This window comes from Hemiscyllium ocellatum, chromosome 14 (genome assembly GCF_020745735.1).
Source record: "Hemiscyllium ocellatum isolate sHemOce1 chromosome 14, sHemOce1.pat.X.cur, whole genome shotgun sequence".
In the NCBI taxonomy this organism is placed as follows: Eukaryota; Metazoa; Chordata; class Chondrichthyes; order Orectolobiformes; family Hemiscylliidae; genus Hemiscyllium; species Hemiscyllium ocellatum.
This window is the reverse complement of record NC_083414.1, coordinates 644294-669264: the sequence shown is the minus strand read 5'-3', so window position 1 is coordinate 669264 and position 24971 is coordinate 644294. Positions and strand designations below refer to the sequence as shown.

The 24971-nt window shown below is 44.5% G+C and overlaps 1 protein-coding gene across 3 annotated transcripts in view; it reads left to right on the top strand.

The window, feature by feature from the left end:
- LOC132822201 (6-phosphofructo-2-kinase/fructose-2,6-bisphosphatase 4-like) overlaps positions 1-24971 on the top strand; it is a 173316-nt gene that overhangs the window by 65394 nt on the left and 82951 nt on the right. For 2 of the 3 annotated variants that reach the window (XM_060835275.1, XM_060835274.1), the window contains exon 2: positions 10749-10971. The exons of the other annotated variant lie outside the window; for it this stretch is intronic. In XM_060835275.1, the coding sequence (XP_060691258.1) occupies positions 10956-10971 (16 nt within the window). In that variant the 5' untranslated portion in view covers positions 10749-10955. The remainder of the gene's footprint in view (positions 1-10748; positions 10972-24971) is intronic. 3 annotated transcript variants of the gene reach the window in all.

The window sequence follows — 24971 nt, the reverse complement described above, 5'->3', positions numbered from 1 at the left end:
TGTCTGCTAATCTCGATTGAAGCAGATTGTGGTGAGTCAATTATGCAGCTTTAACAGAATTGTCAATTTGCAGCCTAGAAGCCATTTTGTCATGTTATTTGCATCAAGAAGCCATTTTATTGCTGCTTAAGTTATTAAGAACATCTGTTAAGCGGTTGTTCCAGACAACAACTAGTTACCTCCAGCCTGCATTCAGGTTTCAAATCCCCAGTGGGGAGTTATGCGTGGAGTCAGAGGAGATGGGGGAAGCACTAAATGGTAGGCTATTGCACAAAATACGGAGGCATGGGATTGAGGGTGATTTAGTGAAAGAAGACAGAAGGTGGTGGTTGATGGGAAATACTCATCCTGGAGTTCAGTTAATAGTGGGGTACTGTAAGGAGGGCACTTGAGAGTTACAGGTTAGTCTGGAAAGACTGAAAGAGACCTCACAGCGCCAGAGGACCCGGGTTCAGTTCTCGCCTCAGGTGGGAGTGGAGTTTGCACATTCTCCCCGTGTCTGCGTGGGTTTCCTCCAGGTGCTCCGGTTTCCTCCCACAGTCCAAAAATGTGCAAGTTAGGTGAATTGGCCATGCTAAATTGCCTGGAGTGTTGGGGGCAGGGCTAAATGTAGGGGAATGGGTCTGGGTGGGTTGTGCTTCGGCGGGTCGGTGTGGACTTGTTGGGCTGAAGGGCCTGTTTCCACACTGTAAGTAATCTAAAAAAAAAGAGAGCTAAGAAGAGCCAGGAGGGGACATGAGAAGGCATTGGCATCTGTTTTGGGGCCCCTGTTGTTTGTCATTTTTATAAATGACCTGGATGAGGGCAGAGAAGGATGGGTTAGTAAATCTGTGGATGACACTAAAGTCAGTGGAGTTGTGGATAGTGCTCAACGATTTTGTAGGTTACAGAGAGACATAGATAAGCTGCAGAGCTGGGCTGAAAGTGGCTTATGGAGTTTAATGAGGGAAAAGTGTGAGGTGATTCACTTTGGTCGGAGTAACCAGAATGCAAAATACTGGGCTAATGGTAAGATTCTTGATTTGGAGGTGCCAGTGTTGGACCAGGATGTGCACAGTTTAAAATCACACAACACTAGATTATAGTCCAACAGGTTTATTTGGAAGCACTAACTTTTGGAGCACTGCTCCTTCAACTGTATTGTGTACAGTTCTGGTCACCGCATTATAGGAAAGATGTGGAGGCTTTGGAGAGGGTTCAGAGGAGATTTACTCAGATGCTGCCTGGTATGGAGGGAAGGGCTTATGAGGAAAGGCTGAGGGACTTGAGGCTGTTTTTGTTAGAGAGAAGAAGGTTGAGAGGTGACTTAATTGAGACATATAAGATAATCAGAGGGTTAGATAGGGTGGACAGTGAGAGCCTTTTTCCTCAGATGGTGATGGCTAGCATGAAAGGACATAGCTTTAAATTGTGTGATGGTAGATATAGGACAGGTGTCAGAGGTAGTTTCTTTACTCAGAGTAGTAGGGGCATGAAATGCAGTGCCTGCAAAAGTAGTAGACTCATCATGTTTAAGGGCATTTAAATGGTCATTGGCATATGGATGAAAATGGAATAGGAGATAAGGGCTTCAGATTGGCTCCACAGGTTGGCGCAACATTGAGGGCAAAGGGCCTGGAATGTTCTATGTTCTGTGTTCAGTTTGGGTTCCAATATCCAGGCCTGGGCTGACAAGCGGCAAGTAACATTTACACCACACAAATAACAGACAATCTAACTACTGCCCTTTGACATTCATTGGCAACACCATCACTGAATCTCCCACGAACAACATCCTTGGGGTTACCATTGACCAGAAATATAATTGGATTCCACATATCAAAACAGTGGCTACAAGAGCAGCTCAGAAGCTTGGAATACTGCAACAAGTAGCACACCTCCTGACTCCTGATTCCTGTCCACCATCTATGAGGCACCAGTTGGAGTGTGATGGAATATGCCTCACTTGCTGGTAGGCAAACACTTCCAGCAACCCTTGAAGCCTGACTCTATCCAAGACAAAACAGCCTGCTTGGCTGACCGCTCATCCACTCCCTCCACCATCGATGCTGAAGAGACTGCGGAAATTCATCAACACTCCTGACCTTCAAAATGCATGACAACTTTTATCCAGATACATGCATGTTCCTCTCCAAACCACTCACCATTCTGACTTGGAAATATATTACTGTTTTTTTCAGTGTCACTGGGTCAAAATCCTGGAATTCTCTCCCTCAGGCCATTGTGGGTCTATCTACAGCATATGGACTGCAGCAGTTCAAGGAGGAAGTTCACCCCCATCTTTTCAAGGGGCAACTAGGGATGGGCCTTCATCTGCCAGGCAATTACCTGACATGTTGGCTGAGCTTATGTGTTCATATGTCTGACCAGGATGCTGTTTTGCAATTTCTATATATCCCTTCTCATCCCTCACCTGTTTATACTTTCTCAAGCCACACTCTCGTCTTTTTCTCATTCTGTCTGTCAGTGTGGTGATTGTTTATTCCCTTCTTGCTGAAAAGGATTCTTTTTAACCATTGGGGAATAAAGAACAACCTTCAAATTTGAAGTTGCTAAGGCATAACATGTTCACACAAGTTTTAAAAAGTAGGAAGGTGGCATTGAAAATATTAATCAGCTGATGTTTAATATTTCATGCTGCTAATAAGCCATTCATCATACTGTGTGCAGGAATACACACCTCATCCCACTGGGTTGAGAAATTTCTAGTCTTTCCTGATGATCAACCCTGAGTAAGCTTCAAGCGGATCGTCAATGCTGAACTGAAAAGGTGAGTGTTCTGTTGCCTCAGAAGGGGAATACAAAGCATTTGGTCGAAATTCCTTGCTTTGATTGAAGCAGCTGATACCCCCAAGGCTCCCAACCTCATTCCTGATGAAGGGCTTTTGTCCGAAATGTTGATTTTCCGGCTCCTCGGATGTTGTTTGGCATGCTGTGCTTTTCCAGTACCACGCTCTTGATTTTAATCGCCAGCATCTGCCATACTCACTTTTGCCTGAAGCAGCTGATCCCCTGATTTGGGGCAGTGTGATCCCCTGATTTGGGGCAGTGTGATCCCCTGATTTGGGGCAGTGTGATCTGTTGATTTTGATTTCTTTTTTTAAAACAGTGACGTTGCTTAAATGATGTGACTGCCAGTGGCCCCTGTGAAATAAAGCTCCATTATGATTTGCACTTGATTTTTGTCTTACCCACTGTCTCTTTCTCCATTTCCAAAGAGAATCAAAAAATGTTAAAGTCAGAATGTTGTTTTCGTCACAAAACTTTAATGTACAAGCTCAAGTTGCACAAACATTTTATCAGTTGTAATATTGGCACAGCATTAGATGAGGATGCTAGAATTACTTACAGAATTAGTATACTGACTCAGAGGCAACCAAGGGTGTACCAGAACAGCTCAACATTTGATTGAGTGCGATTGATGCTCAGTGGAATTTATATCTAAAATTCTGCGGCCCCTCAACCCAGGCAACAGCTGTGGAGGTGGTCATTCTCCCTTCCTCTGAGCCAGGTTCCGGTCTCACCTGCTCCAGAGACGTCTAAATATCTCTAAACAGCTTGATTTAAAAAGTGTTTAAGGTCATTTTGAGGGGGGGGGGGAGTTGCAAAGTCCTTGATGATATGAGAGTGTTGTGATGCTTTCCTTTATTGGTCAGTGTATGAGTACAGGAGTTGGGAGGTCATGTTGCAGCTGTACAGGACATTGGTTAGGTCACTGTTGGAATATTGTGTGCAATTCTGGTCTCCTTCCTATCGGAAAGATGTTGTGAAACTTGAAAGGGTTCAGAAAGATTTAAAAGGATATTGCCAGGGTTGGAGAATTTGAGCTACAGGGAGAGGTTGAATAGGCTAGGCCTGTTTTCCCTGGAGTGGCGGAGTCCAAAACTAGAGGACATAGGTTTAGGGTGAGAGGGGGAATATATAAAAGGGACCTAAGCGGCAACGTTTTCACCCAGAGGGTGGTGTGTGTATGGAATGAGCTGCCAGAGGATGTGGTGGAGGCTGGTACAATTGCAACATTTAACTGGCATTTGGATGGGTATATGAATAGGAAGGGTTTAGAGGGATATGGGCCGGGTGCTGGCAGGTGGGACTAGATTGGGTTGGGATATCTGGTTGGCATGGACGAGTTGGACCGAAGGGTCTGCTTCCACGCTGTACATCTGTGACACTATAAGTGTATGTCAGCCAGAAAGCTAAAAAATGGAAGATTGGGCAGTGGTCCAGCTGAAAGTGCAGCTAATACTCCGGTAATTCTCAGGCTTTATTGATTATTAAATGGGACTGTAGTGCTTCTGTTTATATATTTTTTATGAGGAGTGACTATTTAAAAATTGTTTTTAAAAATATCTAGAAGTAGGAGATGTTGAGCTGAACCTCCAGCAGGGGCCAGTGCACCATATGAATGAAGCAGTAAGTCGATTATAGTCCAGTCAGTGACTGAGTAGGCTGCTCAATTGCTCCGTCGGTCATTGAATACTTTGCCCAATCAGGCACATATTATGAAAAGAACAGCTGTGTCTTTTGAGCATTGTGTCACAGTGGTAGTGTCCCCGTCTCGTAGCCCGGTGTCTTTGGTTCAAGTCTGACCTGCTCCAGAAATCACTAATGAATTGATTAAAAATAAGGAGCTGGGATCTTTAGCGTTGTAATTTGTTATTTGAGCAATTTGGTAAATGTGTGATTTGCTAGTAAGTTTTCAGGCTGAACAAAAAAGCTGGGTTTTCCTGTGGTTTGGTTGTGGGAAAGAAAAGAGCTGGGGAGTGTGGTGGGGAGTGGGTTGGTTGTTGGTGTTTGTGGGAGGAAGGATCCAGGAGGTGAAGTTAGTGTGTATGTGAAACAAATTTGCAATAAACACTTCGCATGGTTTTGCATTTCCACAGTTATAGGTCTGTGGAACATCAGTAAGATGGTAAAGACAGTTGTGGTTCTGCTCGCCGAGCTGGAAGTTTTTGCTGCAAACGTTTCGTTCCCTGGCTAGGGAACATCATCAGTGCTGTTGGAGCCTCGTGTGAAGCGCTGCTTTGATGTTTCTTCCGGTATTTATATTGGTTTGTTCTTGCCGCTTCCGGGTGTCAGTTTCAGCTGTAGTGGTTTGTATATGGTGTCCAGGTCAATGTGTCTGTTGATGGAGTTTGGGGATGAATGCCATGCTTCTAGGAATTCTCTGGCTGTTCTCTGTCTGGCTTGTCCTATGATAGTGGTGTTTTCCCAGTCAAATTCATGTTGCTGGTTGTCTGAGTGTATGGCTACTAGAGATAGCTGGTCGTGTCGTTTTGTGGCTAGCTGATGTTCATTTTAAACACATCAGATTTTAAATGGTAAAGACAGCTATGGGTTGGGTGAGGGATTGAATACACAAGCAGAAGGGTAATGCTGGGACTGGTTAATACACAGCTAGAGTTTTTTCTGCAGTTGTGATCACCATGTTACAGGAAGGAGATAGTTGTCTTGGAGAGTGTGCAGAGGAGATTTATCAGGAATGCTGTAAAAGTTTGAAAATTGCACCGATATGGAAAGATTGAGTAGGTTGGGGTGATTGTCCTTGGAATAGGGGAGACAGAGGGCTGACCTAATCGAGGTTTGGAAAATACTGAGGAGCTTCGATAATGCGTACGGGGAAACCTGTTTCCTCCTGGCAGGGAGACCAGTAACCACCAGGCACTGATTTACAGGATTAGTGGAAGAATTAGAGGAGATGTGAGGAAAGCCAGTTTCACCCAGAGGATGGTATGTGTGTGGAATTCTTTGCCCCTTTTGGTATTTGAAGGGGAAACTCTAACTCATTAAGAGGAACCTGGATTAGCTCCTGACATGTTGAAACTAGCAAGAGTCTGAACCAGGGCTGGGAAGCGGAATGAGAATGAGTGGCTAGTTTATTCAACTAGCACAGACTTGATGGGCTGAATGGTCTTATTGTGTGCTGTAACTTTTCTGTGGGGATTGGGAGTAGTGTATTAAGATGTTTGGCACACAGGAACTGAAGGGTAGGAATGAATGGCAGGCAGGGACTAGTGAAGTACCGTAGGGGTCAGTGCGAAGATTCCAGTTATTCATATGTTAATGATGAGGGAACTAAATGTAATATCCCCACATTTTCAGATGAGACAAAGCTGGGAGGGAGGGTGAGCTGTAAGGAGGATGCAGAGATGTTTCAGTGTGATGGGGACAGGTGGAGATTAGTGGGTTAATGTATGGCAGATGCAGTTTAATGTGGATCAATGTGAGGTTAGCCAGTTTGGGAGCCAAAACGGGAAGGCAGATTATTATTTGAATAGCTGTAGATTGAGAGACAGGAATGATCAATGAGACCTGGGTGTCCTTGTGTACCAGTCGTTGAAGGTCAGCATTGCAGGTGTAGCAGGTGGTGAAAAAGGAAAACGGCACATTAGCCTACATTGCATGAGAATTGGTGTACTGGAGCAGGGATGTCTTTCTGCAATTATACAGAGCCTTGGTCAGACCACAAGGAAGAGGGACATCTGGCTGTAGAGGGAGTGCAGCGAAGATTTATCAAAATGATTCCTGAGATGGTGGAATGAGGTATGAGGAGTGATTGAGTCTTTCCTTTAATTTATTCATTCGTGGGTGTTGCTGGCTGGCCCAGCATTTTATTGCCTGTCCCTAGCTGCCTTTGAGAAGGTGGAGTGAGCTGTCTTCTCAAACCGCTACAGTCCATTCGCTGTGAGTTGACCCATAATGCCATTAGGGAGGGAATTCTAAGATTTTGACCCAGCAATAGTGAAGGAACATTTCCAAGTCAGGATGGTAAAGTGGCTTGCAGGGGAACTTGAAGGGAGGGCTTCTGCTCGAAACATCAACTTTCCTGCTTCTCGGATGCTGCCTGGCCAGCTGTGCTTTTTTCAACACCACACTTCTTGACAGTTGAGTTCATGGTCAAAGATAATCCTCAGGGTGTGGCCACAGGATTCAGTGACGGTAACACCATTCAATGTGAAGGGATGATGGTTAGATTGATACATATTGGTGGTGGTCATAGCCTGGCATTTGTGTGGCATGAATGTTACTTGCCACTTGTTGGACCAAGCCTGGAAATCGCCCAGATCTTGTTGCATTTGGACATAAACTGCTTCAGTTGTGAATGATGCTGAATGGTGACCAATCATCAGCAAACATTCACACTTCTGGTCTTATGATGGAGGGAAGGTCATTGGTGAAGCAGCTGAAGATGGTTGGCTCTAGGACACTAACCTGAGGAACTCCTGTAGAGATGTCCTGGAGCTGAGATGACTGACCTTCAACAACCACAACTCTCCCCATATGTCAGGTTTGATTCCAACCAGTAGAGGGTCAGGCACCCTTACCCATTGATTCCAGTTTTGCCAAGGCTCCTCGATGCCACACTCTGTCAAATGCAGCTTTGGGACAGTCGAGGGCTGTCACTCTCATCCACCTCTGGAATTCAGCTCTTTTGTCCATGTTTGGACTAAGGGTGTAACGAGGTCAGGAGCTGAGTGGTTAGGATTGTATTTGTGAGAGTTCAAAAGAATGAGGGCAGATATCATAGAAACCTATAAACTTCTAACAGAACTAGACAAGGAAAACTTTTGTTTTCAAGAAGAAGTTAAATATAACTCTTGTGACTAAAGGGCCCAAGAGACATGGGGAGAGGATGGGATTGGAGCAGTGAGTTCAATGATCAGCTATGGTCATGGTGAATGGGAGAACAGGCTCCAGGGTTGAATGACTTTCTGCTGTTCCTGTTTTTTATATTTCTCTACTCTTTACTCAAGAGAATGGGCAGAACCATAAACCTCTTTATTTATATAGCATTTATATTGTACCTTTCAAACCTCGCAACATCCCACTACTTTTACAACCAATGAAGTCCATTTAAAATAAAAACAGAAGGTGCTAGAAATGTTCAACAGCTCTGGCAGCTTCTGCAGAAAGAGAGAGACACCATGTTAGATTTTCATTTTGATAATCTTTCATTTATCAGATTGAGCGGAACCCCTTGTGCTGGTTAGTGTATGATGAGATAGAGTGGTCAGAACAGTGGCTTTACTTAATGAAATATCTGGTTGGAGTCATACCTGGCACACAGGAAGATGGTCATGGTTATTTGAGATCAAATATTTCAGCTCTTGAACACCTCTGCAGGAGATCCCCAGGGTAATGGCTGCAACCCCTGCTTTAAGCTATAGCTGTGCAAATAGTGCTCACAAGCGGTATCCAGTTACCTGCTTTCTAATCATGCAACAATCTTTGCAATTCCTTGTTTTGAAACAATTCTTGTCATTTCAATCACAGTTAAAAATACACAAAAGTAAAAATATATCGTCTTTATATTCAACTGAAACTCTATCCTTCTGAAGGACAGTCTCTGGATGTGAAATATTGACTGTGTGCTTTCTCTCTACAAATGTTGCCAGACCTGTTGGGTTTTTTTCCAGAAATTTTTGTTTTTGTCTGCAGACATTTAGCTGAGTTTCTGGTTGAACAGTCCAGCATTAATACCACTAGACCATCACCTCTCCTGACAGATTGTGCGCTGTGGAGGCATCCCAGTTGTCACAAAGTCAGCCCCTTTTTTTCTAAAAGCTGTTCCTTGGCTCAAGAAGACTCAGAGGGGCAATAAACCTGACCGGACTCCAATCAGACTGCTATGGGACAGACATGAGAAGGATATTGAGAGGGCTATTGTTTATATGTAAACAGATGAGACTTCAGGCCAAAGTGGTCATGCTTTAGAAGTGGGAGAAAGTGAGGACTGAAGATGCTGGAGATCAGAGCTGAAAAATGCATTGCTGGAAAAGCGCAGCAGGTCAGGCAGCATCCAAGGAGCAGGAGAATCGACGTTTCGGGCATAAGCCCTTCTTCAGGAATGAGGAAGGTGTGCCAAGCAGGAAGTGACCTGTATAAAGAGAGGGGAGTGGTCAGCTCTTTAGCGAGCTGAGCTGAGCAGTATTAGTTCAGTTTTGAACTGGGAAGTTCAACTGGGAGCTGTGTGGAAGCTCTCTCTCCTTTCTGCTCTTCAACTTCAACCTATAAGCGTGTGTTCCATTTATACTGGCTTTTTAAAGGGAGTTGCTTACTGGGACTGTTTTGTGTATTCGGAATAGCATAATTAAACCTTGTTGGATAGGTGGAGTTCTGTAGGAGTTCTTTATTCTGTTCTTTTTTTATGTTTTAAAATCTAGTAGTCAACCTAGCTATCTTACTCAGGGTAATTTTCACTGAATACTTACTGAAACAAATTGCAAAGTTATGGTCTAGGGCTGCCTGCTTAAGAATGTTTTGAGTGGTCTGGCCTAGTCCATAACACAGTGCAATCAATGCAGTGCCTGCCCGATGAAGATAGTGAAGATTTAATGCTCCCTATGATTGGTTTTACCTCTCCTGGGGTCAGAAACCTTGATTGTCGATTACAGTTTAATCTTTGACACCATCAGATGTGACATTATTGCAGCATTTGAAGGAAATATTTCCCGAAAGCATGAAGTTGTTGATTTCCTTTATTCACTTGTGGGATATGGGCATCTCTGGTTGGGCCAATATTTATTGTCCATCCATAATTGCCCTTGAGAATGTGGTGGCGAACTGCCTCCTTGCACTATGCTGCAGCCTATTGCTGTAAGGAGGCTTCTAAAGCCCTTCGGAAGGGAGTTGCTGTACTTTAACCCAGCGACACCGAAAGAGCAGCAATGTATATTTCCATGTTGGGATAGTGAGTGACTCGGAGGGGAACATGGTGTTCCCATGTATCTACTGCCCTTGTCCTTCTACATTGAAGCAGTCTTGGGTTTGGAAAATGCTGTCTGAGGATCTTTTGAAGTTCTGTGGTACATCTTGTAGACGGCATACACCACTACTACTGAATGTTGGTGGAGGGATGGATGTTTGTGGATGTGGTGCTAATCAAGTGGCTGCTTTGTCCTGGATGATGTCCAGGTGTTTGGAGCTGCACCCATTCAGGCAAGTGGAAAATATTCCATCACACTCCTGACTTGTGCCTTGTAGATGGTGGACAGACACTGGTGAGTCAGGAGATGAGTTACTTGCTGCAGTATTCCTTGTCTCTGACCTGCTCTTGTAGCCACTGTTTATGTGGTGAGTCCATTTGAGTTTCTGGTCAATGGTACTCTCCAGGGTGTTGGTAGAGGGAGAATTGTGATAGTAATACCATTGAATGTCAAAGGGCAGAGCAAAGATGTTTAGCTACAAAAATACCCAAATGAAGGAGCTAAGTTTTGTTGACAGTGTAGATGCTCGGATTGTTCTCTTGAGCAGAGAAGGTTAAGGAGGAAATTTGATAAAGATGCTAAAAATCATTAAGGGTTTTGAGGACGTACATAAGCAGAGACATTCAATTGTTTAAAGGTTGGCAATGAGATGGCAGAGATTGAAAATAATTAGCAACAGACCTAGAGCTGGTTGGTTAATACCAAAGGAATGTTGAATCATTATAATTTCTGGCTAGTCTATAGTAAGATTGCAGAGCATTGAATTGTGTGGCAAAAGGCTGTTGTAATCCACTTCATATCCAATCTCCAAAATCACTCACTCCATTTCAACCAGTAAGATACTTTACAAAGTAAAGAACAATACCATTTTCAGGAATCTAGCCATCTTTTTGAAGACGTTATCTTTGTATACTAGATCTTTAGAAACTTTCATTATTGTTTGACAATTGTACAAGTTGTGTTCCAATTGATGTCAAGGCTATTCAAGTGGATTTGTTTCCATCATTCATGGTGGTTATCGGATTCTAATATTTCTTTCAGTCCACAAAACCGATCCCATGAATGCAGATGAGCAGATTTGGATACAAAACCCGGGACAAGAACTTCTGTTGATTGGAAGAAGTGATGACGACTCAGCGAGGATTCGGGAGTAGTCAGAGGAGGTTCTGTTATTTATTCCAGGAAGCTCTTTAAAACGCCTGTTATTCCCTTAGTCCTGTTACATGGAGCCTTGGTTTGAATTGAAAAATGATGACCAATAGAGGTAAGTGACCCAACCTTACTTCAACTTATCCATTGAAATGTCAACTTTCCTGTTCAATTTATTGGAGTTCACAACAACAAGACATTGAGACAGATGCGCACCTCGCCTCCCACACCATTGCTGCCCTGCTCTGTGTTCAATGGATGTAGTTGGTGAGGAGAATGGAATCACACAGGGTTGGAGAAAGTAAGAAGACTGTGAAAATGACTGAAAAATGCTGGCTGTTTTAGGGAAGTAAGAGGTTTTCCTCTTTGCTGGAATATTATGAAGGAATTTTGCCAAAGTTGCAGGCAGTAGGGAGTTAGCATGTACCCAATGTTGCCCCATGAGTCTCAACAGCTTCCATGAACTTGGGGTTTCTGTCTGAGTAAACTATCATGGTAAAGTGTTAGACTGCTCCTTTAAAAAATGTTTCATCTAATAAATGTCTTCCCTTTCTAGTTTGGTTGAGTTGTGGAGTTCACTTTGCAAATACAGTAGCTCAAGGACCTTCTTAACTGGAATTTGTTCTTACCATTATGAAGATTCTGCTCCATTTCTGGATGAATGGTATATTTGAATGGCACCTCCCATGTGATAGGTACTCCTACACAAACTCTTCATCAATTTCCCTCTTGAGTCTGAAGAGTATGACCATACCTGCACTTTGGGAATTCTGAAACCTGTGGCTGTGTTAATATAAAGGTGGACTGAACCATTTAATCCTGGTCTGTCTCCCCCAGCCCCTCGGCAGCTATATCCCTAGCTCTGTTACAAAGCTGCAGCTTGATGGCTTGTGTAACAGGCCATTTTAGAGTGAAGCACTTGACTTTGAGTCTTGAAATGTCCTTCTTCACATGGCATATTGTCTGAGCTTAATCCTGAAATCTCCAAATACAAAGCTCACTCTCCTGAAAATCTGAGCTGATCTCTCCCTTTCATCACTTCCTTAACTTGGGGACACTGAGGATGACTATAACTTCAACCCTCTGCTAACCATTGCGGAAGGTGAGGGAAGGAACCAGTTAGTGACATCTGCTCACTACTACTCTGATTACCTCCCATTAGTTCAGAAACTTGTTGAAACTGAGTCTTCAGCCAATTCAATTCCCTCCACCTGATATCAATAAATAGTTAGAAACACTGGATACTGCAAAAGGTATGGCCCTGACAATATTTCACTAATGATAGTGGAGACTTGTGCTCTAGAACCTCCTACTCCCCTAACCAAGCCGCTCCAATATAGTTACAACATTGGCATCTACCCAACAATGTGGAAATGTTCAATATCCAGTCAGCTACCAGTCCCTGAGGCTAACAGCATCTTGGTGCCCAATCACCAATGGTATTCTTAAACTTCTCCAGGTTAATTACTGCTCTGTCTTTCCAGGCCAATTCCTGGAATTTTCTTTACTCATAGAATGTGGGTGTTGCTGGTTAGATCAACATTTATTGCCCATCCCTAATTGTTCAGAGAACAACTATGAGTCAACCACATTTCTGTGAATCTGGAGTTCCATGTAGACCAGACCAAGTAAGGATGGCAGTATCCTTTCCTAAAGGACATTAGTGACTCAGATCTTTTCTAACAATTAGCAAACAGTTTCATGATCAACATTAGAATCTTAATTCTAGATGTTTATTGAATTCAAATTCCACCATCTGCCAGGGTGAAATTCAAACTCAGATTCCAGAATGTTTTGCTAGGTCTTGGGATTAACAGTCCAGTGAAAATACCACTACTTTCCCCTTAAGAATTGCAGTTCAAAGTTCAATTCTCAACTCCAATTCAGGTTCCAAACCATAGTGATAGCCTGACCACTTGTTCTGTCATGTTTCTACACTTGTCTCAATGCATTGTCTTGTCATGTTATATTCATTATGGATAATGTATCATTGAACCTTCACAATCTGGAAATTATTAGATTAGATTAGATTCCCTACCGTGTGGAAACAGACCCTTCAGCCCCACAAGTCCTCAGAAGAGAAACCCATCCATTTCCCACTGACTAATGCACATAACACTATGGACAATTTAGTATGGCCAATTCACCGGGCCTGCATATTTTTGAAAGGAAACCCACACAGACACTGGGAGAATGTGCAAACTCCACACAGACAGTCGCCTGAGGCTGGAATTGAACCTGGGACCCTGGTGCTGTGAGGCAGCAGTGCTAACCACTGAGCCACCATGCCACCTCAAATGTGTCACAAGATTTTCTGTTGCTTGATCCTTTTATAAATTTGTTTGGTCCGTTTGTGGATTCCAGTTTGAAAACTCAAGAATTCATACAAAGGGGATCAAAAATATTCCTGAAATGCATGGATTGAAATCGAGGTAATATTTTGAGGTTGTGTGTTCTTTCTCCATCTGTGAATGAAAGTCATTTCCAAAAAAACAATCTCCACTTAGTGTGGTTTTTACTGATTTTCTGACCTCATTGACTTGAGAATAAATGATTTTAAAATGAATTGTTATGGGAAGGCTCTGCAGAGAGAGCGAGCGTGTGTGTGTGAGAGAGAGAGAGAGAGAGAGAGACATGTTTGTATTGCATAAGTAATTCAGAAGTTTCGACATTTGGAATTGCAGCATTGCGCAGTCACTACAATTTCTCTGAAACATGTTCTAACAATAATCAAAAACACTTTCAGCAACTTTTAAAACCCCATATGGGCTAGCTTAAAGTTCTTTCAATTAAAATGTTTAAATAAATTTGGATGTGGGTATCGTTGGCTAGACCAGCATCAGAGGTGAGAGTGTGGTGCTGGAAAAGCACAGCCAGTCAGGCAGCATCTAAGGAGCAGGAGGATCAACGGTTCCAACATAAGCCCTTCATCAGGAAAGAGGCTTGTGGGCTAAGGGATAAAGGGGAGGGATTGTGGATCTGGGGCAGAAGGTAGTTAAGAGAGATAAGTAGATGAAGGTGAAGGTGATAGGTTGGAGAGGAAAGTGGAGCAGATAGATGGAGAGGAAGATGGGCAAGTCAAGAGGGCAGTGCTGAAACTGGTGAAATCCACATTGACACTGTATGGTTGGAGGGTGCTAAGACAGAAGATGAGGCATTCTTCCTCCAGGTGGTGGGTAGTAAAGGTTTGGTAATGGAGGAAGCCCAGGACTTGCATGTCTTTGTGGGAAGGGGAGCTAAAGCGTTCAGCCATGCGGCAGTGGGGTTGTTTCATTCGTGTGTCCCGGAGATGTTCTCTGCGATCCGCAGTTGGTGTCCTGTCTCCCCAATGTAGAGGATACTGCATCGAGAGCAATAGAAACACTAGATATCGTGTGTCGGTGTGCAGGTAAATCTCTGATGGATGTAGAAGGCTCCTTTGGGGCCTTGGATGTAGTTGAGGGAGATGTGGGTGCAGGTTTGCACTTCTTGTGGTCACAGGGGAAGGTGCTGGAAGTAGAGGGTTGTTTAGGGGTGGGGGGGGTGGGGGGTGGAGGAGAGTGTCATGGACCTGGCAAGAGAGTTGTGGAGGGAATGGTCTTTATGGAACGCAGATAGGGGTGGGGAGGGAAAAATATCACAGGTGCTGGGGTCTATTTGTTGGTGGTGGAAATGGCGGAGGATGATGCAATGTATCCAGAGGTCAGTGGGGTGGAAGGTGAAGACCAGGAGGTCTGTCCTTGTTACAGTTAGAGGCGTCAGATTCAATGGTGGAGGTACGGGATATGGAAGAGATTCTGGAGGGCATCATCAACCATTTTGGGGGGGTGGGGGCGGAAGTTGTGGTCTTTGAAGGAGGAAGCCATCTGGTATGGGCTGTGATGGAATTGGTCCACCTGGGAGCAGATGGGGTTGAGGAGAGGGGTAGCATTTTTTTACAGGAGGCAGGATGGGAGGTGGTGTAGTCCAGGTAGCTGTGCAAGTCGATCGGTTTGTAGATGTCATTGTTGAGTAGGTCACTGTTGATGGAGATGGGGAGGTCCAGGAAGGGGAGGGAGGGGTCTGAGATAGTCCAGCATTTATCGCCCTTCCTTAGTTGCCTTTGAGAAGATGGGGGCGAGCCGTCTTGAACCGCTGCTGTCCATGTGATGTAGGTAGACCCACTTAAAGATGGAATTCCAGGTTTTTGACCCAGCAACAGTGCAGAAACAATGATCTATTACTAAGTCAGGATGGTGAGTGGCTTGGAGGGGAACTTGCAGGGATTGGCATTCTCCTGTAATTGCTGCCCTTGTCCTTCTAGGTGGAAGTGGTCGTGGGGTTTTGAAGGTACTATCTAAGATCTTTGGTGAATTACTGCAGTTCATCTTTTAGATGGTACACATTGCTGTTACTGAGCATAAGTGGTGGAGGGAGTGGATATTTGTGGATATGGTTTCAAACAAGTGAGCTGCTTTGTCAAACTCTTGTGTTATCAGAGCTGCCCTCATCCTGGCAATGGGGGAGTATTCTATCACACGCCTGACTTGTGCCTTCTGGACAGATTTGGGCAGTCTGGATCGAGAGTGTGGTGCTGGAAAAGCACAGCAGGTCAGGCAGCATCCAAGGAGCAAAAGAATCAATGTTTTGAGCAAAAGGCCTTCTTCAGTTTGATTCCTAAAATGTTGGTTCTCCTGCTCCTCTGATGCTGCCTGACCTTCTGTGCTTTTCCAGCACTACACTCTCAACTCTGATCTCCAGCATCTGCAGTTCTCACTTTCTCCTTTTGGGAAGTCAGTAGATGAGTTACTCACTGGAGAATTCCCAACTACTGACTTCACTTATCACAGGGTGATGTCTCAATTGTGTTTGATTCTATGAGCCATTTCCTGCGAAGTATGTTGTTTTACAGTAATGTTGTCAATCTATCCCAAAGTTATGTTAAAATTATTGAGTTTTACTTTGGGCCTGTAGTGGTCTCATGAGCATTGATCTTTAAAGGGTTAATCATAGAATTCCTGTAGTGCTGAAAGTGGCTATTCGGCCCATCTAGTTTGCACTGACCCTCCAAACTGTATTGAACACAGAACCCGCCACCCTATCCCTGTAACCCTGCATTTCCCATGACTAATCCATCTAGCCTGCATATGTTTGGGTTGTGCGAGGAAATCCACGCAGACATGCGGATGTGCAAACTCTGCACTGACATTCACTGGAGGGTGGAATTGAACATGGGTTTCTAATCCTGTGAGGTAGCAGTGCTAACCACTGAGCTTTGTGCCTGTTAATTTTGTTCAATGTAGTTATTATTAGATTAGATTACGTACAGTGTGGAAACAGGCCCTTCGGCCCAACAAGTCCACACCGACCCGCCGAAGCGCAACCCACCCAGACCCCTACATTTACCCCTTCACTTAACACTATGAACAATTTAGCATGGCCAATTTACCCGTCCTCTCTGTGGGAGGAAACCAGAGCACCCGGAGGAAACCCACGCAGACATGGGGAGAATGTGCAAACTCCACACAGTCAGTCGCCTGAGGCGGGAATTGAACCCGGGTCTCTGGCGCTGAGAGGCAGCAGTGCTAACCACTGTGCCACCCATAATTGATGGAAATACTTATGGCCCATTGTCTCGCTTTGTAGCAGCATGCTTGGAGCATGAGAAATCAGTTGATCATTGACAATTACAGAAAAACTCAGGTCTGGCACCATCTCTGGAGAGAAATCAGAGTTAACGTTTTGGTTCCCTTTTTCAGGCTGATGGTAACTGGGAAAATGTTGGTATTAGTGCAGAAGATGAGATTAGACTTACAGTGTGGAAACAGGCCCTTCGGCCCAACAAGTCCACACCGACCCGCCGAAGCGCAACCCACCCATACTCCTACATTTACCCCTTACCTAACACTACGGGCAATTTAGCCTGGCCAATTCACCTGACCCGCACATCTTTGGACTGTGGGAGGAAACCGGAGCACCCGGAGGAAACCCACGCAGACACAGGGAGAACGTGCAAACTCCACACAGTCAGTCACCTGAGTCGGGAATTGAACCCGGGTCTACAGGCGCTGTGAGGCAGCAGTGCTAACCACTGTGCCACCGTGCTGCCCATAATGAGGAGGCGGGGATTGTGAGGAATAAATGATCGGTGGAGATAGAACCCAAAGAGAGAGAAAAACAGTTGAACAGACAAAGGAGTAGGTAAAGGTCAGCCTGGGAGAATGAATAGATGCTAATGGGGCTATTAGTGAAAGACAATGGATTGTGTATGGTAGCAGCCCACGTGATGACGAGGCCTGATATGTGAGGTTGGGATAAGGGTGTGGGAGAAGGTACTCAGACCCTAAAGTTGTTGAACTGTATTTTAAGTCCAGAAGGCTGTAGAGTTTCCAAACGGAAAATGAAGTGCTGTTCTTCCAACTTGTACTAAGCTTCATTGGAGCACTGCAGTAAGCCCAAGACAGAGATGTTGACCAGGGAACAGGGTGTTGTGTTGAAGCAGCAGGCACCTGGAAGCTCAGGGATGTTTTTGTGGATGGAACGAAGATGTTCTGTGAAGCAGTCACCCAGTCTACATGTGGTTTCCCCAGTGTAGAGGAAACCACAGTGTGAGCAGTGAATACAGGAGACTAGACTGAATGAAGTGCAGTTGATCATCGCTTTGTTTTGGTTGCTTTTTGCTGTGCATCTACGTTGACAGATGCCTTGAGGAGTTGAGAGGTGGGTTGGGCTTTTCAGTTTTTCAGACAACTCTGCCACCCCAGTCCAACACCAGCATCTCCAAATCATGACTGCCATCTCCTGGCAGTCACAATAATCTGACTAGATATGATTCATGTCTGAGTTTTTTGCTTTCTTTACATTGTGTGGAAATTGGAAATAAGTTCCTCAACCAGATAGGAGTTTATTAAAATGCTCAGAATGGGAGTTTTTAAAAACATGGCTAATTTATTTCACCTCCAGCTTGAAAACTGCGGGCTGTTTACTACAGTTACAGTATAGGAGGAGGTTGCATTGTCTATACTTGCCCTGTAAAGGAACTCTGTCTTTTCCCTGTAATCCCACAAGTTTGCATCTTTCAGAAGATTAACTATTTTCCTTTTAAAGGCCTTGACTGCAGCATCAGGTAGAAGATTCCAGACCCTGACTGCATGGCGGGCTAAACAGTTATACCTTGAATTGCTGTTCCTCTCTTCACCTCGATCCACCCAGGAATGGGAGCAACTTGTTCCTATCCAGTGAAAGACAATGGATTGTGTATGGTAGCAGCCCACGTGCTGACAAGGCCTGATCTGTCAATCAAATCTCCCCTCAACCTCTACATCTGAGAGGAACATTCCCAGCTGCTTCAGTCTTCCCTCAGAATGGAACCACTTCCTTTCTGAGGCTCTGGAATTGTCCCTGCACCAGGGGGGTTTCTGCAGGGGTGGGAAGATTCTACTGGATTTGTCTGGGGGTGTATTTGGGGGGTGGAATTTAACCCTGATAAATGTGAGGTGAGCACTTTGGAAGAAGGAACAAGAGAACAAGAGGCTGTTTGTCCACTGATCCCTAAAGGCAGCATATGAGTCACTTACCTTTATCAGCCATTGTATTGATTATAAAAAGGCAGATTATGTTGGAGTTGTACAACATTTAGTTAGGCCACAGCTGGAGTACTGTGTGCAGTTCTGGTTCCTGTGGTATGGGAAAGATGTAATTGTTACTGGATGGATGCAGAGGAGATCCACGAGGATGTTATCTGCGATGGAGCAGTTTAACTATGAAGAGACACACTTTCTGGCGTGCTAGACACACTTTCCTCATTCCTGAAGAAGGGCTCATGCCCGAAATGTCGATTTGCTTGTTCCTTGGATGCTGCCTGACCTGCTGCGCTTTTCCAGCAACACATTTTCAGCTCTGATCTCTAGCATCTGCAGTCCTCACTTTCTCCCCTAACTATGAAGAGAGGCTGGATAAGCTCAGGTTGTTTGTTTCAGGGTCAATAAGGGATCTAATTTTAAAGTTAATGTCAGGAGGTTTAGAGGTTAAGGAAAACACTGAAGTTCCATCTTGATTAACTTCTAGATTGAAAGAAAAACATACAACATGACAAAGGTTAGTGTTAAGACACAGGATTGTGCAAGTTTTAAAACTAGCAAAAGTCGAGCAACAGCAAAGGGAGAAAATAATCTTTTTGCCAGATTGTGTTCCCTAGTGGGAGACTAAAGGGCACAATCTCAGAACAAGGGGTCATGCATTTAAGATGGAAATGAGAAGGACCTCCTTCTCTCAGAGGCTCTGTACGGTGACTCAGTGGCTAGCACTCAGCCTCACAATGTCAGGGATCCGGGTTTGATTCCACCCTCAGGTGACTGTCTGTGTGGAGTTTGCACATTCTCGTTGTGTCTGTGTGAGTTTTCTCCGGGTGCTCCGGTTTCCTCCCACTGTTTAAAGATGTGCAAGTTAGATAGACTGGTCGTGCTAAATTGTCTCAGTGTCTAGGAATGTGTAGGCTAGGTGGGTTAGCCATGGTTAATGTAAGGTTACGGGGTTAGGGAAGGGGGCTAAGTCTGGTGGGATGCTTTTTGGGATGGGTGGGGGTTCAGTGTGGACTCTATGCAGTGTAATGATTCTATAGTTGTGAATCTGTAGAATTCTTTATCGCAGAGGGTTGTTGTGACTGGATCATTGAGCAAATTGAAGGCTGTAAGGGGCTCGAAGGTAATGGGAAACAACAAGAACGTGGAGTCCAGGGTTATCAGATCATCTTTGGTGAAGCAAATTAAATGGCTGATTGAGGCAGCATGGTGGCTCGGTGGTTAGCACTGCTGCCACACAGTGCCAGGGACCCAGGTTCAATTCCACCCTTGGGCAACTGTTTATGAAAACTTTACACATTCTCTCCATGTCTGCATGGGTTTCCTCTGGTTTTATCATACAGTCTAAAGATGGGCAGGGTTTAAGTTCAAGGCAGACTAGAAATGAAGCAAAACGGAAGGATTACTTAGGACATATTACTAGAGATGATGGAAATCATGAGGATAAGAAAATTAACATTAAGGTGCTTTACCTGAATGCTTGTAATATTCGTAACAAAGTAGATGACATAGAGTCATAGAGATGTACAGCATGGAAACAGACCCTTCGGTCCAATCCGTCCATGCCAACCAGATATCCCAACACAATCTAGTCCCACCTGCCAGCACCTGGCCCATATCCCTCCAAACCCTTCCTATTCATATACTCATCCAAATGCCTCTTAAATGTTGCAATTGTACCAGCCTCCACCACATCCTCTGTCGAAGACTGTGGTGCTGGGAAAACACAGCAGGCCAGGCAGCATCCGAGGAGCAGGAGAATCGACGTTTCGGGCATAAGCCCTTCTTCAGGAATGATTCCTGAAGAAGGGCTTGTGCTTGAAACGTCAATTCTCCTGCTCCTCGGATGCTGCCTGGCCTGCTGTGTTTTTCCAGCACCACATTTTTCAACTCTGGTCTCCAGCATCTGCAGTCCTCACTTTCTCCACCACATTCTCTGGCAGCTCATTCCATACACGTATTATCTTCTGCGTGAAAAAGTTGCCCCTTAGGTCTCTTTTATATCTTTCCCCTCTCACCCTAAACCTATGCCCTCTAGTTCTGAACTCCCTGACCCCAGGGAGAAGACTTGCCTATTTATCCTACCCATGCCCTTCATAATTTTGTAAACCTGTATAAAGTCACCCCTCAGCCTCCGACGCTCCGGGAAAACAGCCCCAGCCTGTTCAGCCTTTCCCTGTAGCTCAGATCCTCCAACCCTGGCAACATCCTTGTAAATCTTTTCTGAACCCTTTCACGTTTCGCAACATCTTTTCGATAGGAAGGAGACCAGAATTGCACGCAATATTCCAACAGTGACCTAACCAATGTCCTGTACAGCCGCAACATGACCTCCCAACTCCTGTACTCAATACTCTGACCAATAAAGGAAAGCATACCAAACACCTTCTTCACTACCCTACCTCCCTGCGACTCCGCTTTCAAGGAGCTATGAACCTGCACTCCAAAGTCTCTTTGTTCAACAACATTCCCGAGGACCTTACCATTAAGTGTATAGGTCCTGCTAAGATTTGTTTTCCCAAAATGCAGCACCTCGCATTTATCTGAATTAAACTCCATCTGCCACTTCTCAGCCCATTGGCCCATCTGGTCCAGATCCTGTTGTAATCTGAGGAACCCTCTTCTCTGTCCACTACACCTCCACTTTTAACAGCACAAATCATCGTGAATGATTATGATGTGGTCAGCATCACAGAGACATGGTTACAGGGGGGTCAGGACTGGCAGTTAAACATCCAAGGATTTACAACTTATCAAAAAGACAGGGAGGTGGGTAGAGGAGGCAGGGTTGCCTTATTAGTTATGAATGAAATTAAATCTATGGCACTGAATGACACAGATTCCACATCATCTGACCCTGTGTGGGTGGAGTTGAGGAACCACAAAGGTTAAAAAAAACCATAATGGGAGTTATGTACAGACCTCCCAGCAGTGGTCAGGAGCAGCGGTGCAAGATGTACCAGGAAATGGATGTAGGTTTGCTCGCTGAGCTGAAAGGTTCATTTCCCGACGTTTCGTTATGCTTCAGTGGGCCTCGGGCGAAGCAATGCTGAAAATTCCTGCTTTCCATTTATATGTTTGAGTTTCTTTAGGTTGGTGATGTCATTTTTTGTGGTAATGTTATTTCCTGTGGTGAAGTCACTTCCTGTTCCTTTTCTCAGGGGTGGTAGCTGGGGTTTAACTTGATGTATTTGTTGATAGAATTCCGTATGGAATGCCTTGCTTCTAGGAATTCACATGCGTGTCGTTTTTGGCTTGTCCAGGGAATAGCTAGGGCATGTCAGAAAGACAAGGTCATGGTATTCATGGGTGACTTCAATATGCAGGTGGACTGGGTGAATAATGTGGCCGTTGGATCCAAAGAAAAGGTATTCATGGAATGCTTACAGGATGGCTTTTTGGAACAGTTTGCGATGAAGCCCAAAAGGGAGCAGGCTATTCTGGACTTAGTGCTATGTGACGAGCCATACTTTATAAAAGATTTTAAACGCAGGGAACACTTGGGAGGCAGCGATCATAATATCGTAGAGTTGAGTCTGCAGTTTGAAAGAGAGAAGGCAAAATCGGATATAATGGTGTTCTAGTTAAATAAAGGTAATTACAGGGGCATGAGAGAGGAACTGACAAAAATCGACTGGAAGCAGAGCCGAGTGGGGAAGACAATAGAGCAACAATGGCAGGGGTTTCTGGGTGTAGTTGAGGTTACAGTACAGAGGTTCATCCCAAAGAAAAGAAAGATTATCCGGGTGTTGGGAGTGGGAGGTGGGAGGTGGGGGGTGGGGGGTAGATTGGACAGTCATGGCTGACAAAACAAATCAGGAAATATATCGTAGAAAAAGAGAGATCCTATAAAGTGGCCAAGAGCAGTGGGAGATCAGAAGATTGGGAAGACTCAAAAACACAGAGGATAACAAAGAGAGAAATAAGGAAGGATAGGATCAAATATGAAGGTAGGCTAGTCAGTAATATTAGACATGATAGTAAAAGTTTCTTTCAATACATAAGAAACAAACGAGAGGCAAATACACAAATTGGGCTGCTCCAAATGCAGGAAGGCTAGTGATGGGAGGTAAGGAAATAGCTGAAGAAGTTAATAAGTACTTTGTGTCAGTCTTCACAGTGGAAGACAGGAGTAATATCCCAACAGTTAAGGAGAGTTGGGGGCAGAGTTGAGTGTGGCAGCCATTACAAAACAGAAAATGCTAGAAAAGCTAAAATGTCTAAAAATTGATTAATCTCCTGGCCCTGATGGGCTACATCCTAGAGTTCTGAGAGAGGTGGCTGAAGAAATAACGAAGGTGCTGACTATGATCTGTCAAAACTCACAGGAGTCTGGGAAAGTCCCAGATGATTGGAAAATTGCTGTTGTAACCCCCTTGTTCAAGAAAGGATCAAGACAAAATATGGAAAATTATAGGCAGGTTAGCCTAACCTCGGTTATGGTAAAATTCTAGAATCCATCGTTAAGGATGAGATTTCTAAATTCTTGAAAGTGCAGGGTCAGATTAGAAAACTCAGCATGGATTTAGTAAGGGGAGGTCATGCCTGACAAACCTGTTAAATGCTTTGAAGAGGTAACACGTAGGTTAGACCAGGGAAACCCAGTGGATGTTATCTACCTAGACTTCCAAAAGGCCTTTGATAAGGTGCCTCATGGGAGGCTGCTGAGCAAGGTGAGGGCCCATGGTATTCGAGGTGAGCTACTGGCATGGATTGAGGATTGGCTGTTTGACAGAAGAAAGAGAGTTGGGATAAAAGGTTCTCTTTTGGAATGGCAACTAGTGACAAGTGGGATCCGGCAGAATTCAGTGTTGGGGTCGCAGCTGTTCATATTATATATTAATGATCGGAATGAAGGGACTGGGAGCAAATTGTTCTCCGATGATACAACATTAGGCAGACAGGCAGGTAATTCTGAGGAGGTGGGGAGGCTACAGAAAGATTTAGACAGTTGAGGAGAGTGGTCCAGGAAATGGCTGATGAAATTCAACGTGGGAAAATGCTAGGTCTTGCATTTTAGAAAAAAGAACACAGGCATGGACTATTTTCTAAATGGTGAGGAAGTTCATAAACCCAAAGTACAAGGGGATCTGGGAGTGCTAGTCCAGGATTCTCTGAAGGTTGACTTGCAGGTTGAGTCCGTGGTTAAAAAAGCAAATGCAGTGTTGTCATTTATCTCAAGAGGGTTGGAATGTAAAAGCAGCGATGTACTACTGAGACTTTATAAAGCTCTAGTTAGGCCCCATTTGGAGTGCTGTGTCCAGTTTTGGTCCCCACACCTCAGGAAGGACATATTGGCACTGAAGCGTGTCCAGCAGAGATTCACACGGATGATCCTTGGAATGGTCAGCCTAACAATTGATGAACGGCTGAGGATCCTGTGATTGTAGTCATTAGATTTTAGAAGGTTGAGGGGAGATCTAATAGAAACTTACAAGATAATACATGGCTTAGAAAGGGTGGACACTGGGAAATTGTTTCCATCATGTGGGGATACTAGGACCTGTGGTCACAGCCTTAGAATTAGAGAGGGTCAATTTAAGATGGAAATGAGGAGACATTTCTTCAGCCAGAGAGTGGTGGGCCTGTGGAATTCACTGGAGGAGAAAGTGAGGACTGCAGATGCTGGAGATCAGAGCTGAAAATGTGTTGCTGGAAAAGCGCAGCAGGTCAGGCAGCATCCAAGGAACAGGTCATTCGACATTTCGGGCATAAGCCCTTCTTCAGGAATTTTCAGAAAACATTCCTGAAGAAGGTCTTCTGCCCGAAACGTCGAATCTCCTGTTCCTTGGATGCTGCCTGACCTGCTGCGCTTTTCCAGCAACACATTTTCAGCTCTGTGGAATTCAGTGCCATGGGGCGCAGAGGAGGCCGGGACGTTAAATGTCTTCAAGGCAGAGATTGATAAATTCTTAATCTCACAAAGAATTGAGGGACACGGGGAGAGTGTGGGTAAGTGGTGTTAAAATGCCCATCAGCCATGATTGAATGGCGGAATGGACTCGATGGGCCGAAATGATCTGATTTCCATTCCTATGTATTATGGTTTTATGGAAATGCAGAGTTATAAGGTAGGGGTGTGGGTACGGGTTGGATGCCCTTCGGAGGGTTGGTGTTGCCTCGATAGGCCAAGTAGCCTGCTTCCACACTGTAGGGACTCTCAGCCTCCTATATGTTACAGTCTGATAGTAACTACTGTGTTCAGTGGGAAAGTCCAGTCACTGTCAGTAAGAAGGGTTTTGACTAGATTCCTGTTCTGTGCTGAATCATACAGCGCAGCAACAAGACGTTTTTGCTCAGCTTGTCCAAGCAGACTGGGTTTCCCAAACTGAACAAGTCCTGCATATAGTTCATGTCACTGTAAATCTTCCCAATCCATCTACCTGTTCAAATGTCTTTTATATATTGTAATTGTATCTGCCTTTACCACTTCCTCTTGCAGTTCAGTTCATACATGCACCACCCTTTGTGTGGAAAAAGTTGCCCCGTAAGTCCCTTTTAAATCTTTCTGCTCTCACCTTAAACCTATGCCCTCTAGTTTTGGACTCCCCGACCCTTGGAAAAAGACTTTGACCAT